Here is a 16,424-nt window from a genome sequence, read left to right as displayed (position 1 = left end):
ACATGTCGATGTTTAACTGGTCAAACATTTCCTCTGTGGTCGTGTTTTAATCTACACAGTGTTAATCTAAAGTCTCCTCGTTAAGGGACTCGCTCTGATTGTGTCTTTAAGCTCTAATCTTTCCTCGTCTTTAGATTAAACGCAGATCACACTCTTCCTCATCTGGAAACTCTGGGACACTGGAGTCACGCCGGAACAGAGAGACAACACTGCCCCCTGCTGGTTTAGACTCTTTAAAAGTGAAAAACCCAAACCCAAACCTCAATTTACAGAACTTTATTATCAAAATAAAAGATCGTATAAACAATTTGAATAATCTGATAAGGAGTAAGATTAAAAAATAAAACTCGATCAGGAAGAACAGAGACAGATTTCACAGTAAAGAGTCGACGGGTTTTACGGCTCGAGTTCATCTTATTGATTTATTTTCTAGAATTTTGTCTCAGCTCCGATAATAAAAACAGGTTCAGTATTTGTGAATTTCCCTCTTTCCTGGAGAAGTTCAGAGTGATGAACAGAAGCGTGTCTCTGACCTCTGACCTCTGACCCGTCTGACGGTTTGAGTTCAGGCCCTGGAGCTCGGGTCCTGATGGTTCTTTCGGTGTCGTGAGACTTTAAGACTTTTTGATTTCACGTCTTCTTCCTCCAGACTTCCTCTCCGCAAATGTACGTGGCTTTTACGTTCAAGTCGTCGTCCAGTAACACCAGATCTGCAGAGAGAGAGGAACAAACGAGATAAATAAAACTAATAAATAAAATAAAATAAAATAAATAAATCCATGGCACAGAGTGGTTGGCTGCTCTTGTGGTTTTTCAACATTTTTTAACATCATATCTTGGAATTTTAAACAACTAAGGCTAAGTTCAGACTGCAGGGCTTAACGCTCAATTCATATTTTTCTGTGAAATTTTTTTTTTTTTTACGTGAGTTCGTTCACAAAACCAATTAAATGTGACTTATATGATCTCCAGTGTGAACTTTAAACGCCCCAAAAGTGTCCCACCTGAGCATTAGAGTCGCTCAGTGTTTACCAAAGTCGCCTAAACTCTGGGCTTGTCTCCCAAAATCCGGTCCAGTTGTTTTTAAAATGTTCAGGTTACACGGTGACGGCCGCTTCATTTGTATTTGGCTCTCAGGCTCTTTATTTTTCGTTGACGTCGGAGCCAGGACTGTCTGCGGCCATGCTCAGACTTTTCTTTGGCCAGGAGAGTCAAACTCAAATTCACAGAGGCCAAAATAAAAAATAAAAAACTGGGACAAAGTTGTGGGCCAAAATAATATTGAAAAATTTCAACAACATCTTCATGTTTTCTCTTCTTAAATGTTTTCTTATTAAAATAAGTTTTACTTAAACATTGAATCCAAAACAATAAAATAAAATATTAAGGTAACACTTTATAATAACTACACCTTACTTAGCCTTAATAAAGCATGAACAAAGACTTAATTAATAATGAACAAAGATTTATTATAATGATTCACACTTAGTAAATGCTTAATAAAGCATAATTAGTCTTCACTTTAGAAAAGCTCTCAAAAAGACTTAACTGACAGAAAACAGCTGCCTGAATGATCATTGCATTGTATTATTAGTAAATCATTCTCTCATAGTTTAGAGTTGATTAATAAATGCTCAAATGGTTCGTTCATGAGTAATTAAGTATGAAATAATTATGAGTAAATATTTACAGCACAGGCAAATTAAGTGCAAGTGCTAATTAAGGTAGTAATTAAGTAGTTACTAAGTGTGAATCATTATTAATTAAGTCTTTGTTCATTATTAATTAAGCCTTTGTTCATGCTTTATTAAGGCTAAATAAGGTGTAGTTATTATAAAGTGTTACCTATATTAAAATATAAAATAAAAACAAAATTTTAAATAATGTCTCTATAGTCGATCTGTGTGCGGCTGCAGTTCTAATACAGATTTAATATGATCTCGCAGGCCAAATACAATTATATCGTGGACCAAATTTGGCCCCCAGGCCTGAGTTTGACATGTCTGTCTTTGGCGGTCATTTCAAAAACCGTCCAGTTCCGATAAGAATCCACCAATTTGGCCTGAATACAACGATCCCCCCAAATATGAATGAACTCGCGAACCTCGATTTCCCTCGACAAGATTCTGAACCTGTTTGTTTTTCTCGTATCCATGGAAACTGTGAAGAGGCTAAGAAAATAATAATGAACACTGAGATGCTACAAGTTTTCGGCACCATAAGTAGGAGCAAAGGAGGTAGAAGACCTTCCAGAGGAAACACTCCAAGACCTTCCAGAGGAAACACCTTCAGGGAATGAAAACTACAGGTTTTATAAGAGCTCATGGAGACACGGGGAGGGCATCTGACTCACAGATCTGATCGTATTTACAGGTTTATGAAACCGTGGAGAAACAAAACTATTCAAATCAGTGAAACGCGACAAACCTGCGTCACAGCCGTAGTCTAGCGCCCCCTTCCTGTGACTGAGGTTCAGGAGCTGAGCCGGATGAAGAGAGGCGGCCTCCAGAGCTTCCTCCACACTACAACCTGGAGAGAAGAAGAAGAAGAAGAAGAAGAAGAAGAAGAAGAAGAAGCTGCCATTTAATGCTCATCAGACTCTGGTCGTTTGTGTGTGTGTTTATGTATGTTGTTGTGTGTCTGACCTGAGGCGTGTATGTGTGTTTGTTTTGTTTGTGTGTTTATGTGTTTGTTGTTTGTTTGTGTGTGTGTGTGTTGTGTGTGTCTGACCTGAGGCGTGTGTGTATGTTTGTTTTGTTTGTGTATTTGTGTGTGTGTGTTTTTTGTGTGTGTGTGTGTCTGACCTGAGGCGTGTGTGTGTGTTTGTTTTGTTTTGTGTTTATGTGTTTGTGTGTTTGTTGTTTGTTTGTGTGTGTGTCTGACCTGAGGCGTGTGTGTGTTTGTTTTTTTTGTGTGTTTGTGTGTGTGTCTGACCTGAGGCGTGTGTGTATGTTTGTTTTGTGTGTGTGTTTGTGTGTGTGTGTTGTGTGTGTTGTTGTGTGTCTGACCTGAGGCGTGTGTGTGTGTTTGTGTGTTTATGTGTTTATGTGTTTGTGTGTTTGTGTGTTTGTGTGTGTGTCTGACCTGAGGCATGTGTGTATGTTTGTTTTGTTTGTGTGTTTATGTGTTTGTGTGTTTGTGTGTGTGTCTGACCTGAGGCATGTGTGTATGTTTGTTTTGTTTGTGTGTTTATGTGTTTGTGTGTGTGTGTGTGTTGTGTGTGTGTTGTTGTGTGTTTGTGTGTGTGTTTGTGTGTGTGTGTCTGACCTGAGGCGTGTGTGTGTGTATGTTTGTTTTGTTTGTGTGTTTATGTGTTTGTGTGTGTGTGTGTGTGTGTGTGTTTGTGTGTGTGTGTGTGTGTGTGTGTGTGTGTGTTGTGTGTGTTTGTGTGTTGTGTGTGTGTGTTTGTTTTGTTTGTGTGTTATGTGTTTTGTGTGTTTGTGTGTGTGTGTGTTGTTGTGTGTCTGACCTGAGGCTTGTGTGTGTGTGTTTGTTTTGTTTGTGTGTTTGTGTGTTTGTGTTGTTGTGTGTGTTGTGTGTTGTGTGTTTGTTTGTGTGTTTTGTTTGTTGTGTGTGTGTGTTTGTGTGTGTGTGTGTGTTTGTGTGTGTTTGTGTGTGTGTTGTGTGTGTGTGTGTCTGACCTGAGGCGTGTGTGTGTGTTTGTTTTGTTTGTGTGTGTGTTTGTGTGTTTGTGTGTGTGTGTGTTTGTGTGTGTGTGTGTTTGTGTGTTTATGTGTTTGTGTGTGTGTGTGTGTGTGTGTGTGTGTTTGTTGTTTGTGTGTTTATGTGTTGTGTGTTGTGTGTGTGTGTGTGTTGTGTGTGTGTGTGTCTGACCTGAGGCGTGTGTGTATGTTTGTTTTGTTTGTGTGTTTATGTGTTGTGTGTGTTGTGTGTGTGTGTGTGTGTGTGTGTGTGTGTGTGTTTGTGTGTGTGTGTCTGACCTGAGGCTTGTCTGAAGTGGCGCACACACATGTCCATGGTGGCGATGCTCCCGCTCAGAGTCTTTGTTCCTGAGACAAACACAAACACAAACAAACACTCATCACATGAAACATTAAACACTGCTCCTGCTCGTTCTCTGATGAGTCACGTGACAGGTGCGACGGGTGCGACGGGTGCGACGGGTGCGACACCTGCGACGTAGGCGTGCAGTCCCTGGATCTCGATGACCTGCTGTCCCAGAGTGTGGCGTCCTGGAGGAAGCCCCATGGCCATGATGGCGTCTGTCACCAGAACCAGACCTGAAACACACCAGAGAAACACACAACTGAAACACCTGAAACACACAACTGAAACATCTGAAACACACACACAACTGAAACACCTGAAACACACAACTGAAACAACTGAAACACCTGAAACACACCAGAGAAACACACAACTGAAACACCTGAAACACACAACTGAAACACTGAAACACACAACTGAAACATCTGAAACACACAACTGAAACACCTGAAACACACAACTGAAACACTCTGAAACACACCAGAGAAACACACAACTGAAACATCTGAAACACACAACTGAAACACCTGAAACACACAACTGAAACACTGAGAAAACACACAACTGAAACACCTGAAAAACATCTGAAACACACAACTGACAACACTCTGAAAACACAACTGAAACACTGACAACACCTGAAAACACCTGAAACACACAACTGAAACACCTGAAACACACCAGAGAAACACACAACTGAAACACTGAAACACACAACTGAAACACCTGAAAAACACACAACTGAAACACCTGAAACACACAACTGAAACACCTGAAACACACAACTGAAACACCTGAAACACACAACTGAAACACCTGAAACACACAACTGAAACACCTGAAACACACAACTGAAACACACACAACTGAAACACCTGAAACACACAACTGAAACACCTGAAACACACAACTGAAAACACAACTGAAACACACACACTGAAAACTGAAACACACACCAGAGAAACACAACACACTGAAACACTCTGAACACACAACTGAAACACTGAAACACTCTGAAACACACAACTGAAAACTGAAACACCTGAAACACACACACAACTGAAACACCTGAAAACACACCTGAAAACACACAACTGAACAACTGAAACACCTGAAACACACCAGAGAAACACACAACTGAAACACCTGAAACACACAACTGAAACACACAACAACTGAAACACCTGAAACACACAACTGAAACATCTGAAACACACCAGATCACATCATCAACACCAGCGAGAGTTTGTACTTCTACAAGTCATTATTTATGTGCCAAACTCTGCTCCAACATGGATCTGCTGAGGAGAAGACGACAGAGACGCCAAATACAAAGATGTAATAATGTAATAATATCTGGAGAACACGGACACATGCAAGACCAGAGTTTATGTCGACTTAAAACTTTTAATTTCATAAGTGATAGTTTCAATTGCTCTTTGTTTATTTTCCTGTGTGTGACCTGGATGAACATGCTGATGTCTTCTGTGTCGTCATGTTCACTTGGAAAAAACAAGTTTTACTTGGTTCCGGTTGGGAACCAACTTTTCGGTTCCCAAACGCTCTGATTTCCGGCATGAAATCTGAGTTCAAGACTGAGTGGGAAATGGCACCGGCACAGTTCTGTCGGCCTGAAAACGCCTCTAGTGTTTCCACTCAACTTCATTTCTCTCCAGTGACTAGTTCAGGAATCAGAAAACACTAGACGGTTTTTGCAAAAACCCCGGAAGTTGTAGACGCGCACCGACCAATCAGCTGTGAGCTGTGAGGTCATGACGTCGTCGTGGTCGCGGCGTCTGTCTGTGTCCCTTTTGTGTTTCAGCACAACAGTAAACGTTGGTGGAGATGGACGTAGATGAACACAGACATTCTGTGTCGGCGACGATTCCCCAGATCCCGAGGATTTAAAACCGAAACAAAGAAAGTTTGATCAAATAAGAGCAACTGGTTAAATTTAAAAAAGTAACCGCCGAGTGTCGAGCGAACGAATCCTAATGCTGCGAGGTCAGAGGTGTGGGTGAACTCTCCTAGGGTGGGTGTGGGTGTTAGGGTGAGCTCTCCTGGGTGGGGTGTGGGTGGGTGTTAGGGTGAGCTCTCCTGGGGTGTGGGTGTTAGGGTGAGCTCTCCTGGGGTGTGGGTGTTAGGGTGAGCTCTCCTGGGGTGTGGGTGTTAGGGTGAGCTCTCCTGGGGTGTGGGTGGGTGTTAGGGTGAGCTCTCCTGGGGTGTGGGTGGGTGTTAGGGTGAGCTCTCCTGGGGTGTGGGTGTTAGGGTGAGCTCTCCCTGGGGTGGGGTGGGTGGTGGGGTGGTGGGTGTTAGGGTGAGCTCTCCTGGGGTGTGGGTGTTAGGGTGAGCTCTCCTGGGGTGTGGGTGTTAGGGTGAGCTCTCCTGGGGTGTGGGTGGGTGTTTAGGGTGAGCTCTCCTGGGGGTGTGGGGTTGTAGGGTGAGGGTGTGTGGGTGTTAGGGTGAGCTCTCCTGGGGTGTGGGTGTTAGGGTGAGCTCTCCTGGGGGTGTGGTGGTGTTAGGGTGAGCTCTCCTGGGTGTGGGAGTGGGTGTTAGGGTGAGCTCTCCTGGGGTGTTTGGGTGTGTGGGTTAGGGTGAGCTCTCCTGTGTGGGTGTTAGGGTGAGCTCTCCTGGGGTGTGGGTGTTAGGGTGAGCTCTCCTGGGGTGTGGGTGGGTGTTAGGGTGGTGTCACCTTTTGGGTGAGCTCTGTGGGCGATGCGCAGGGCGGCGGGGTTGGTGTGGATTCCGTCTGAGATCATGCCGTAAAACACCGTCCTCTCGGCGGGAACTCGGTCACTGGTCAGAAGCCCCACGATGCCCGGGTCTCTGTGGTGAAACTGAGGACAAAAAAAAAGGTCCAAACCAGGACTAGACCAGGACTAAACCAGGACTAAACCAGGACTACACCAGGACTAGACCAGGACTAGACCAGGACTAGACCAGGACTAATCCAGGACTAATCCAGGACTAAACCAGGACTAAACCAGGACTAATCCAGGACTAAACCAGGACTAAACCAGGACTAATCTAGGACTAAACCAGGACTAAAGCAAGACTAAACCAGGACTAAACCAGGACAAAATCAGGATTAAATCAGGACTAAATCAGGACTAATCTAGGACTAAACCAGGACTAAACCAGGTCTAAACCAGAACTAAACCAGGACTAGACCAGGACTAATCCAGGACTAAACCAGGACTAATCCAGGACTAAACCAGGACTAAAGCAGGACTAATCCAGGACTAATCCAGGACTAAACCAGGACTAAAGCAGGACTAAAGCAGGACTAAACCAGGACTAATCCAGGACTAAAGCAGGACTAAAGCAGGACTAAACCAGGACTAATCCAGGACTAAACCAGGACTAAACCAGGACTAATCCAGGACTAATCCAGGACTAAATCAGGACTAATCTAGGACTAAACCAGGACTAAACCAGGACTAAAGCAGGACTAAACCAGGACTAATCTAGGACTAAACCAGGACTAAACCAGGACTAAAGCAGGACTAAACCAGGACTAAACCAGGACTAAACCAGGACTAAACCAGGACTAAACCAGGACTAAACCAGGACTAGACCAGGACTAGACCAGGACTAAACCAGGACTAAAGCAGGACTAAACCAGGACTAGACCAGGACTAGACCAGGACGAAACCAAGATTAGACCAGGACTAAAGCAGGAATAAACCAAGTATTTAAAGGTCGATAAATCAGAATTCCCAGTGATTCCTGTGGACATTTGTCCTTCTGAACTCTCTTCCCAACAGGCACAGGTCCTTTTCCGCTGTGTCCTGGTGAAAACTGTTTTCTAACGTGTCTCTAAGCCCAGATGAGTGAGTTTTGTGAGCGTCCTTGAGCTCGGGCGGGACTCACAGGCAGCATGGCGTTGAACAGGTGAGTGATGAACGAGGCTCCGCTCTGAACCGCATCTTCGGCCTGACTCAGGTTTGCAGTGGAGTGACCTTTGAACCACAGAGACACAGTTACGACCGTAGACCGTATAAAAGAAGTGGACCTGAGAGAGCGCGGCGTCCCACAGCGTTCAGCGTCGCTCGAACGAGGCTCGCGATGCTCACGGATACAGAAGCACGTCCGGAGCCAGACTCTATGCGATGAATAGGATTTTTTTGATGGGCAAAACAGCGAAAACAAAAAAAAAATCGGGATCACGCGTCGCAGATTAAAACGAACATTTTAAGATCAAAACGACGAGGCTCAGTCACAGAGAAAGGGGCCACAAGATCCTAACGTAAGACAATACATGCATCGCGAATTTCGGATTTCTGATACTGTCAAAGTCGATCTTTTCAAGTCTTTTGAACCATTTGTTTCTGGTTCTGATATTGTCATATTTTAGTTTTAGGATTCGGACATCGTAATTGTGTGGTTGTTGGATCCTAACAGCGGAAAACGACTCGAGAAACGGTTGGGAGCTCCATAAATGCAAAAGTGAATCGGATGTGTGTGACATTTTTACCACGTTACACCAAAAAAATGACAGCACCCACCAACATAAAATGGACTGTTTTTTGAAAGACTAGATGTTTGTTTTTAATATATCTAAAATTTGCGATGGTGTTCTGCCTTGTTTTTGCAAAATGACTTTTTGAAAATGTGGCGTCCGCAAACGAGCAAGCAAATTCAAACCCCAAGAAACCAAAAGCAGATGTGTAAAAGTCCAGATTCTACAAGTACATTTGCCAAATTTTAACCAGACCTTGAATCGTTTTTTTAGATACAGCATCTGAAAGTGGAAAACTCTGCTCAAAACAGGTCAGGGGGGAATTGACAAAATATTTTTAATGACAAAACTATAAGGAGTTTGAGGCTAAAATGTAGGACTTTTTCTTTTGGAAAGCGTGTGAACCTCCTAGAATTTTTTCAGTCAAATCCAGAGTTTCGGGCAGGATCATTCGGAGATTTGGCATGGAAAGACCCAGAAACTAGGGGTGTGCAAAAATATCGGAATATCGATATATCGTATCGTTTAATGTGATGATACAGTATCGATATCATGGGCTGCTTTATCGATATATCACCAAGAGTATTTTTACACGTGTTTTACTAAATTATTTTGTTACAGAGCTACAGTTTTGTTGCTTGTGGAGTGAAAGGAAACTCATTTATGTGACACATTTGACATTTTTACTGTTTTGATGATTAAAATGTTTGTGTTTCATATGAACTTTGCACAAGAAGCGATTTAACAAACACTTTTAGAATCACAGCCATCATTTAGCCTTTATTTTTCATTGAACTGCATCAAATCGATTTGAAATATATCATATCGAATCGAAAGTGCACTGTATCGTATCGTGGCCTATGTATCGAGGTGTGTATCGTATCGGCAGCTTCTTAATGATACCAGCCCTACCAGAAACTTATAGAAAGCGAACTGGAGCTAGAGTCAGTGGAGCCGGAAGAGCCGCACGCTCACGTCCCGTTTGGAACATGACCATTAAAGGTGTATTTTTCCAAGAACGAGAAATCCAGCGGTTTGTCCTTTTTCAAATGTTGCGCATGCAAAACCACCTCCCCTACAGCTCCTACGTAGAAACGCCTCCTCCCGCCTCCTCCTTACGCCAGAAACTTTTGCTGCACATGACTTGTAAACAACTAACTACAGTTTTCGGGGAGGGCGCGGACGAGAAGTCAGGAGGAAGAGATCGGGCAGCGGGGAGAGGAGCAGGAAAGGGCTTGCGCGGAGATTCTATGCTAGCTAAACACGCAGCAGCTTGGACTTTTGTCCGTTGAAAAACGTTTTCAATAAAGGAGTTGTGACCATTTCTTTAGACCCTTCGTCTGCTTCAGTCCGCCATCGCTGGAATGAATCTTCAAGTGCTTTTCCCCTTGTCTTCTTCTTTCAGCGACCTCAAAAACAGACTTTGTTTTGTGGCGAACTGCTCCTGGATTCTTGTCGCCATCGCAACAAACTTTGTGCGAACTGCGAGGAAGATATAGGTCAAAAAAAGCCGCTAAGAACTGTTGCGTTGGTGGAGTAAACAGCGTCTGTGCGTCTTGCGTCTGTGGACTGCGTGACAGTCGTACGTAAACCACGTACCGGCGGCGCAGGCAAGTCAGTTACACTAGACACGTAGGGAGTTTGATTGACAGCCTGTCAGCTCACAGATAACGAGGCAGTGTCGTTATCTATTGGCAAATGTTTAGCTCCACCACGTCCAGAGTTGATGAATTTTTATTCTCTTTTTTTTGGTCATCATAATTACAAGGCGACTGCATCTATAATCTATCACTGACAACAATTGACAACTTGAAACAAAAAAAAATCCTCCATACAACCATTAAAGGGTCAGCTCTGTGACGTCCACTCACCCAGAGACACGGTGACCCCCCGCTGGCTCAGCTCCCGGACCACCCCCCCGCTGTGCTCCAGCTCCGGGGCCAGAGTCACCACCCGCACCGGCTCCAGGGTCCCGTACGTCTGCAGCAGGTCCGACAGGCCGGGGGACGAGAAGGTCCTGAGGTACTGTTCCGGGTGGGCCCCCTTCTTCTGAGCGCTGATGAAGGGGCCCTCCACGTGCACGCCTAAAACACACACACACACATACATAAGAATACTCCACGTGCACGCCTAAAACACACACACACACACACATAAGAATACTCCACGTGCACGCCTAAAAACACACACACACACACATAAGAATACTCCACGTGCACGCCTAAAACACACACACACACACATACATAAGAATACTCCACGTGCACGCCTAAAACACACACACACACATACATAAGAATACTCCACGTGCACGCCTAAAACACACACACACACATACATAAGAATACTCCACGTGCACGCCTAAAACACACACACACACATACATAAGAATACTCCACGTGCACGCCTAAAACACACGCACACATACATACATAAGAATACAGCACGTGCACGCCTAAAACACACACACACACATACATAAGAATACTCCACGTGCACGCCTAAAACACACACACACACATACATAAGAATACTCCACGTGCACGCCTAAAACACACACACACACATACATAAGAATACTCCACGTACACGCCTAAAACACACACACACACATACATAAGAATACTGCACGTGCACGCCTAAAACACACACACACACACACATACATAAGAATACTCCACGTGCACGCCTAAAACACACACACACACACATACATACATAAGAATACTGCACGTGCACGCCTAAAACACACACACACACACACATACATAAGAATACTCCACGTGCACGCCTAAAACACACACACACACATGCATAAGAATACTCCACGTGCACGCCTAAAACACACACACACACACACACATACATAAGAATACTCCACGTGCACGCCTAAAACACACACACACATACATACATAAGAATACTCCACATGCACGCCTAAAACACACACACACATACATAAGAATACTCCACGTGCACGCCTAAAACACACACACACACATACATACATAAGAATACTCCACATGCACGCCTAAAACACACACACACATACATAAGAATACTCCACGTGCACGCCTAAAACACACACACACACATACATAAGAATACTCCACGTGCACGCCTAAAACACACACACACACATACATAAGAATACTCCACGTGCACGCCTAAAACACACACACACACATACATAAGAATACTCCACGTGCACGCCTAAAACACACACACACACATACATAAGAATACTCCACGTGCACGCCTAAAACACACACACACACACATACATAAGAATACTCCACGTGCACGCCTAAAACACACACACACATACATAAGAATACTCCACGTGCACGCCTAAAACACACACACACACATACATAAGAATACTCCACGTGCACGCCTAAAACACACACACACAGGGTTAACCACGTTCATTCATCCATCCATTTTCTTCCTCTTCTCTGGAGTCGGGTCACTGCGGCAACAGTCTGAGCAGGGACTCCCAGACTTCCATCACCCCAGACATGTCCTCCACTTCCTCCAGGGGGACCCCGAGGTGTTCCCAGGCCAGTCCAGAGACAGAGTCCCTCCAGTGTGTCCTGGGTCTTCCCCGGGGCCTCCTCCTGGTGGGACATGAACACCTCCTGAGGGAGACGCCCAGGAGACATCAGAACAGATGCCCGAGCCTCAACTGCTCCTCAGCGGCTCTACTCCGAGCTCCTCCCGTGTGACTGAGCTCCTCACTCTATCTCTAAGGGAGACGCCCAGACACCTGTGCAGGAAACTCATTTGTGTCGCTCGTATCGTCGATCTGGTCCTTTTGGTCACTACCCAGAGCTCATGAAGTGAGGGGAGGAACAGAGACTCACAGTAAATCGAGAGCTTTGCCTTTCGGCTCAGCTCCTCTTCACCACAACAGTTCGATACGTGCACGTCTAAAACACACATGTCACAAACGTACCCAGGACTCCGGCTCCGTGTGCTCCTCCGTTTTGGACTGAGATCTGAGGAAGAACCTAAAGGAACAGAACACAACCAGGTCAGTGAAGAACGCTCCGTGTACCACTCGGTCTTTTGAATTTCAATTAACAAAAACAATAAAATGGGAAGAGTTTGTTATTTAGACTTCAGTATCAAACAAAAAAAAAAACAGATTTCGACCTCTATTTCCAATATTTAATTTAAAGTTTATTTCAAATAACACCAATCAAAAAACAGTCTCTGTGCCAATTTTAATTAGATATTTTATTCTTTCTGGTTTATTTGCTCCGTAGGTTCTGCTGCTCAGCGCTGCCTGTGTGTTCAGTGTCAGCCATGGATCTATAATAAAAACTATTATTTTTTAGATTTTATTATAGTTCTGTGGAGTCAACTGAACAAAGGAGGCGACACCTCATCATCAGTCTCATCTGTCCATGATTTTACTCACGTGGTTTATATTTATTTTTTGCTTTTTTAAACTTTGCTTCGCACATGAATTATTTTTAGTAAAGACTGTAAATTGTCATTTTCATATTTAGACTGAAGCATTGGTCAACTAACTTGAAGGGTAAACAAGTCCTACACTCTTAATAATAATGACTCATGTCTTAAGATTTCTAATTAATGATTTAAATAAACATATTTTTCATTGTAAAAAAAATCAGCTTCTTCTTTTGTTACTAATGAGATTTAATGTTAGGATTTCACTGATTCAACCAGGTCTAAAACCAGAACTAAACCAGGTCTAAACGAGAACTTAACCAAGTCTCAACCAGGTCTAAACTAGGACTAAACCAGCACTAAACCCGGTATAAAGAGAAGGGTGGACCTGGTGGTAGACGGAGGGGGACGAGGTGACCAGTGTGGGGCAGAAGGACGTGACTCCGTGCTCCAGGATCCTGTGTCCCACCAAACGAACTCCAGAAGCGACGTCTGAGGAAGACTGAGAGAAATCCACTCCAAAACCACCTGAGGAAGAGACCAGGACAACTCAGCCTCAGTCCTGTAGGGTTTGTGTGTTGTAGTAGTAGTATTAGTAGTATTAGTAGTAGTATTTGTACTTGTACCATTGAGCTGTACGTCGATGAAGCCCGGTGCGATGATGAGTCCGTCACAGTCGATTTGTTTGTCTGCAAATCCTTTTTCATCAAAAAACAACTTCTCTGGGTCCAAGATCTGCCCCTCACGCACCCACAGGTCCTCTCTAAAGTACACACAAATACACACAAATATACACAAATACACAGTATATGAAGAGAGGGAAGAGTAGTATTTGTGGTACTTTGCGTTACCTCTGCAGTCTGTGGTCTCTCAGGATCCTGCAGTTCACAAACTGACAGATGGGGGCGTCAGACACAGATTTATTTGACGGCATTTTTTTCCAAGACGAAGATACAAAACTGAAAAATAAAATTAGATGTTTTTTTTTTTTTTTTTTAATAATATCTACGGGAAGCACAGATTTTCAAAAAGTAAAGTTTGTAGTTGTTTTTATGTAGTACAATCTGCACTGTAAAGTACCCGTAATAGTAGTAATAACAGTAGTACTTTTACTTGAACTTCTTTAAGCTTAATACATTTATATTTTAGGTGAAAATGTGAAGCAGCAAAAACAAACTCTCATGTCTGACGAAAAGGAAAGATATGACCCAGAGTTGTAGTCAAAGCAGTAGTCGAAGTAGTAGTTGCAGATGCAGCAGTTACACTTATACAGTAGTAGTAATACCAGTCTTGCAGTAGTAGAGTAGTAGTAGTTGTTGTTGTTGTTGTAGTTGTAGTAACAGTAGTAGAAGTAGTAGTAATAGTAGTAGTAGTAGTAGAGTAATGACCGTTGGAGTACAAACAGTATAAATCTAGATTTGTGCTATAAATGTTATCTGTTAAGTATTTTATCTTTAGTTGTATTTGTAGTAACAATAGCAGTAGTATTAGTAGTAGTAGTAGTACTAGTAGTAGTGGTAGTAGTAGTAGTAGAAGTATTGTCAGCAGTATAAGCAGTAAAAGTATAATATAAATCTGGACTTGTGTCATATTATATTGTTTCTTATCTGTTTGATGTTTTCTAAAATCCCGTAAAATCACTTTACAGCGGAGTCTTATCTCGTTCTGTGGGAGGGCCGCAGGTACTTTAACTTTGACCTCGCGTTAAACATTTAAACAACAAATGTTCTTAAACCTGGTTTTATTACACAGACTCAGGATTATTCTTTAGATTAAAGACATTTTATGCAATTGTCACTGTTTATTTACACGGAAACTGTACAATATTTCTGCATTCACGAGCCTTTCACCAAATGTCATTAAAAAATAAGTAGTTTGAATACTTACTTGGTTTTCGCAAGCAGATTTTAAAGAGGTTAAAAAGTTAAGACGTTTCTGAATCTTTAATATCTCAGGAAAACATCGGCTTGGTTAACAATCCAGAAATCCTTCAATTTTTGGCAGAACTTGGCCGCATATTTTTTGTTTAACATGAAAAAAGTCGGCATTAAAAGGTGTGTCCCGCGGCCGCGTCACGTGACCGCCACGCAAACGAACACGGACCACGCAAATCAAAAAGTTTCACCCGATGTTGTGTTTTGCGAAAGTAAAAATCTCCCAAAAAATGTCTCCAAAAGTGCAGTTTCAGCTGAAGAAAAGAAAACAGGAAGCGGGTGAAGTCACGTGACGAGCGGTCAGCTGATCAGACACCGAAGAGAGAAAAGTTTATCCTTTTAAACTAAAAAAACGATCGATTCTTTCTTTTTTTTCTCTTTTTTTTCTGCGCTTCACTCCGTTTTTCGCCGCAGTTTCAGCTTCAGTTTGATTCAGTTTCACGAGTTTATTTACAGATGCCCCTCGTGACCACCAGAGGGAGACAAACACTAATATTTGACTCTTACCTGAGTTGTTTTGAGTCAAAATTTTGGACAAACTTTTCATGTATGTTTCTTTTTTATTTCTGTGATTATTTAGTCCCGATTTTTTAGTATTTATTTAGTATTTAGTTTCCTGTAACAGTCCCAGTTTTGAGCCCGTGTCCCTTGACCCAACAGATTTATACAAAAACACTGATTTGTCCAAGTTTTATACAAGAAATGTCCCTATTTTTGAAGAATCTGATCTGATCCCCGCTGACAGTAAAATGAGAAATAAAGTGTCATTTGTTGAAGCAAAATACAAAAAATATGCAGTACTTTAAATACCAGAGTACTTCAAATACAGAAATACTTTAAATACCACAGTACTTTATATACCAGAGTACTTTAAGTACCGGAGTACTTTAAATACCAGAGTACTTTATATAATAGAGTACTTTATTTACCGGAATACTTTAAATATCAGAGTACTTCAAATACCGAAGTTCTTTAAATACCAGAGTACTTACTTTAAATACCAGAGTACTTTATTTACCAAAGTACTTTATTTACCAGAGTACTTTAAATACCGGAGTACTTTAAATACCGGAGTACTTTAAATACCAGAGTACTTTATATTCCCGAGTCCGGGGCCCCTCCCCCCGGGGCCCTCGGGACTCGGGGCCCCTCCCTCGGGACTCGGGGCCCCTCCCCCCGGGGCCCTCGGGACTCGGGGCCCCTCCCCCCGGGGCGCTCGGGACTCGGGGCCCCTCCCTCGGCTCCTGAGTCAATAAACCCAGTTCCAGTAAAGACCAAGATTCTTCTGAGAGTCCAGACCGAACCCTGGAGACCACCTCCCCCAGTCCAGGGCCACCCATGAGGACCAGACCGGGACTAGACCGGGACTAGACCGGGACTAAGACATGAGGACCAGACTGGGACTAGACCAAGACTAGACCAGGACTAGACCGGGACTAAGACATGAGGACCAGACCGGGACTAGACCGGGACTAAGACATGAGGACCAGACCGGACTAGACCGGGACTAGACCGGGACTAAGACATGAGGACCAGACCGGGACTAGACCGAGGACTAGACCAGGACTAAGACATGAGGACCAGACCGGGACTAGACCGGG

At 43.3% G+C, this 16,424-nt stretch overlaps 1 protein-coding gene across 1 annotated transcript; it reads right to left on the bottom strand.

The window, feature by feature from the left end:
• Positions 1-261: 261 nt before the first annotated feature.
• amdhd2 (amidohydrolase domain containing 2) lies at positions 262-15,147 on the bottom strand. The gene is made up of 12 exons (XM_020929464.2): positions 14,777-15,147; positions 13,741-13,848; positions 13,516-13,652; positions 13,278-13,417; positions 12,429-12,483; positions 10,342-10,554; positions 7,882-7,970; positions 6,701-6,845; positions 4,134-4,241; positions 3,942-4,010; positions 2,428-2,529; positions 262-710 (listed from the first exon to the last, which is right to left on the bottom strand). Exons 2-12 carry the CDS (start codon positions 13,821-13,823, stop codon positions 631-633), a joined length of 1,221 nt encoding a protein of 406 aa, XP_020785123.2. The 5' UTR covers positions 13,824-13,848; positions 14,777-15,147; the 3' UTR covers positions 262-630.
• Between the last annotated feature and the right edge of the window lie 1,277 nt (positions 15,148-16,424).

The sequence above is a fragment of the Boleophthalmus pectinirostris genome, unplaced genomic scaffold, assembly GCF_026225935.1.
Source record: "Boleophthalmus pectinirostris isolate CB_2022bp ecotype Guang Dong unplaced genomic scaffold, ASM2622593v1 HiC_scaffold_17, whole genome shotgun sequence".
Classification (NCBI taxonomy): Eukaryota; Metazoa; Chordata; class Actinopteri; order Gobiiformes; family Gobiidae; genus Boleophthalmus; species Boleophthalmus pectinirostris.
Note: the sequence above shows the minus strand (reverse complement) of the source record. Positions and strands in the feature narration are given on the sequence as shown.

What these genes read in the sequence shown, in the direction of transcription:
- amdhd2 (XM_020929464.2), bottom strand. Translation starts at nt 13,823, where the DNA reads ATGCCGTCAAATAAATCTGTGTCTGACGCCCCCATCTGTCAGTTTGTG. An exon ending in ACACGGAGCCGGAGTCCTGG is followed by an intron (nt 10,555 to 12,428) that starts GTACGTTTGTGA and finishes TGTGTGTTTTAG; the next exon opens with GCGTGCACGTGGAGGGCCCC. An exon ending in AGACTACGGCTGTGACGCAG is followed by an intron (nt 711 to 2,427) that starts GTTTGTCGCGTT and finishes CTCTCTCTGCAG; the next exon opens with ATCTGGTGTTACTGGACGAC.